The following is a 3489-nucleotide window of genomic DNA, read 5'->3' on the forward strand; positions in this document are numbered from 1 at the left end:
CCCCCCCCCCTCCCCAACAACTGTTCAGACCTCTAGAGAGCCACCACAACCTCTCTTCTCCTTGTCTATACCTCCAACAAGCTACCACCAACAACCAGTATTTTGTTCTTGTGTTCATACTCATTATTACATTATTTTCTATATTTTTGTGTTGTCTTATGATTTATTTTATCATTATAATTATTTGTTGTTATTGTCGATTTGCATCTGTTTTATATGTTGTTGGTTTTATGTTTGCTTTGGAGATTATCTTATTTTATCGAGACTTTATTTTGCCATAATTATGATTGAATTTGGAAAGGAGCACAAGTTTAAAAATATGAAGATGAACAGAAATGGGTCATATGATTAGGTTGATTGAATCAGTTTAAAATTGGATAATATAAGTAAAATTAAATTATTTTTATTGATTTGGGTCTTTCATCCTATCGAAGAGTACTGGTGACAAGTTCGTAGAAGATGAGGGTATAAAACATGATATTAATGGTAAAGGTAAAGTTAAATAATAAATAAAAGCTGAGGGGGTATATTTAGCCATTTTTCCTTAAATAAATGAAAGTAAATTATTTTTAATTGCTTAAGTTTTTAAATGAAATAATTACAAACTTCAACATAGTGTCGGAGAACATAGAGACCTTGGATCAAATCTCACCATTATCCATTATAATTGGATTTAAAAACAAAATCATTTCCCATTATAAAATGCTGAAAGAATTTTCACATAATTGGTCCATAAAAAAATCAGGATTATATTGCATGTGAGGGGGGGTATCAAGAGTATAATTTAAATAAACAAAAACATACTATCTCTAATAACTTAAATCTTTAGATTAGATGACCACACACTTTAACAATATAAGATATAAGATAATAACATGTGGTTTTACTTATTTCATTCTTCCTCTGTCTCATTTTATATGAGTTAGTTTGACTTGATATAGAGTTTAAGAAAAAAAAGACTTTTGAAACTTACGGTCTAAAAATAAGTGATAGATGTTTGTGTGACTATAAATCATTTCATAAAGGACAAAATGATCTTTTATTATGGCTTGATATATAAATATGTCATGTTTTTAATGAACTAAAAAGGATCGATCTTGTCATCAACTAGACTAAGAGTTTCGAATCGTGAATAATTATATGAGTACAGAAAATTTTATTTACGGTAAAGTTACGCTAACACTTCTTTTTGGAAAATATTCCCAAAACTGATCCATCTTACGTTTTTTCTACAATATTTTTCTCTCCATCTTTAGGTTTCATGGTAATCATCATTTATTTCCTGATTTTAACAAATTAAATTAATGTATGTATATATGTAGAGTTTGATCTTGGATGGCTCAGACACAACAGCTGTTCATATGATATGGATAATGTCCTTATTACTGAACAATCCACATGCTATGAAACAAGCCCAAGAAGAGATAGATACAAAAGTGGGTAAATCGCGATGGGTTGGAGAAAGTGACGTAAAAAATTTAGTGTACCTTCAAGCTATCGTTAAAGAAACATCACGTTTGTATCCACCTGTTCCTTTATTATTGCCACATGAAGCAGTGCAAGATTGTAAAGTGGCTGGTTACGACATTCCAAAGGGTACTCGTACATATATCAATGCCTGGAAAATACATCGCGATCCTAAAATTTGGTCAGAACCTGAAAAATTCACGCCTGAGAGATTTTTGACAAGCAAATCAAGTGTAGATGCTCGCGGTCAACATTTTGAATTCATTCCATTTGGATCTGGTAGACGATCGTGTCCAGGGATAAATTTTGCAACCTTAGTAACACATTTGACATTTGCTCGCCTGCTACAAGGTTTTGATTTTAGTACATCATCGAATACGCCGATAGATATGACAGAAGGCGTAGGCATTACTTTGCCTAAGGTAAATCAAGTGGAAGTTCTGGTTACGCCTCGTTTATCTTCTAATTTTTATGTATTTTGAAAGTGTAGATTTTCTGGCATGGGATGAATAATTGATGTTTTTTGTTGCTTCAATAAGTGTGTAACTTCATATAAATGCAAGACCGATTATTGACTCCTAATGTTCCCATGTTGTGAATATTTTTATTTTACGTGGACGTCCACTTAATGTAATTTCTTGAACTCTCAATAGCTATTCACCATTGTGTTTCATCTTTTGCTTTCTCTATTCTTAATGTTACATTCTGATGTTTTTGATGATTTTACAAACTGTGGGATCTGGACCTGATTCCATGAAAGACTAAGAGTTCCAGATATAACGGAAAGGACAACCTGTTATAAGGCTGCCATAGTGGTTCCTTGGCCAAGGTTGTTTGTCCATTTTATATTAGTCATTTTAACAAAGGACGAAACCTAGTTTTTGCATTCCAGAATTCACAAGCAAAAACCATTCTCTTAAGAAAAATATTTGTCTACATAGCAAGGGACCTTATATATCGATCGATCTATTGTAATCATAAGTTGATTATATGAGATTATTGTTTTGCATTCTAAGTTGTAAGATCTATTCCCGTGTTATAAATTAATTAAATCATTTCAGTTAATTCTAATTATTTCTTGAAGTTGAGTTGTTGCAAGAGTTCGCTATTTCAAGTTCTTGAAGTCTATAATAATTACTAGGGTGGGTTGGTTTAGGGCAATACAATTATTGTTTTATTTATACGTAACAGCTACAAGGGTAGGAATTAAGAATTAAATTTCTAGGTTGCAAGAGCTTGCAATCTTAACCTTGGCTCTTTTGAAGTAATGGAATTGTTGAAATTACGTGAGACAGGTCGCGATTTTGTCCTCTCTTGAACAAGGATGTTTCCACATAAATATTATGTGTTTGTTATTCTTAACTTTTTAATTTTTGGACAATTTTTTATGTGCCAAGAGACCTGATCCATTGACTTGTTATGAACGCATACAAGTCATCAATTGGTAGCAGAGCGTGAACTCTCTATACTATTAACACCTAGAGAGGATCTTGCTTAAGAAATGGATGCTCCACCTAACTTTGAAGAAAGAATATCAACCTCGTTTTAATGGTCAGTTCTATGGGTGGTGGAAACCTCAAATGCATTATATCATGTTGAAGATAGTGAATTATGGGACATCATATCCTTGTGAATAGGGAGAAAGAAGGATAAGTCACCCAACTTGCTCCTTAAACTCAAGGGTAATATAATGAAGCTGAAAGAAAAAAGGCATACAAAAAAATAACTACAAAGTAAAGAAGCTACTGGTTTGTGGCATAGGACCATATGCGAGATTGTAAAAGAGATATGGGATTTTTTGAGGACTGCTCGTGAATGAATTAGTCAAGTGAAGTTTGTCTAAAGTGGATATACTTACTACTCACTATGAAAATTTAATCATGAAGGAAGGTGATGTTGGGAATAAATCCGTAACAGAAAAAATATTTGCGGTAATAAAGACAATAAATGCGGAACACAACAATACGGTTAATCAACGAGAATAAAAGAGAAATAATGACACCAAGATTTTACGTGAAAACC

General features: G+C 32.5%; 1 protein-coding gene across 1 annotated transcript in view; it reads left to right on the forward strand.

The window, feature by feature from the left end:
* The window catches only part of LOC107032483 (cytochrome P450 CYP82D47-like), a 7628-nt gene extending 5488 nt beyond the window's left edge, over positions 1 to 2140 (forward strand). The window contains exon 2 of the mRNA XM_015234086.2: positions 1323 to 2140. Within this exon, the coding sequence (XP_015089572.1) occupies positions 1323 to 1949 (627 nt within the window). The 3' untranslated portion in view covers positions 1950 to 2140. The remainder of the gene's footprint in view (positions 1 to 1322) is intronic.
* The last annotated feature ends 1349 nt before the right edge of the window (positions 2141 to 3489 follow it).

This window comes from Solanum pennellii, chromosome 10 (assembly GCF_001406875.1).
Source record: "Solanum pennellii chromosome 10, SPENNV200".
NCBI classification, from domain to species: domain Eukaryota; kingdom Viridiplantae; phylum Streptophyta; class Magnoliopsida; order Solanales; family Solanaceae; genus Solanum; species Solanum pennellii.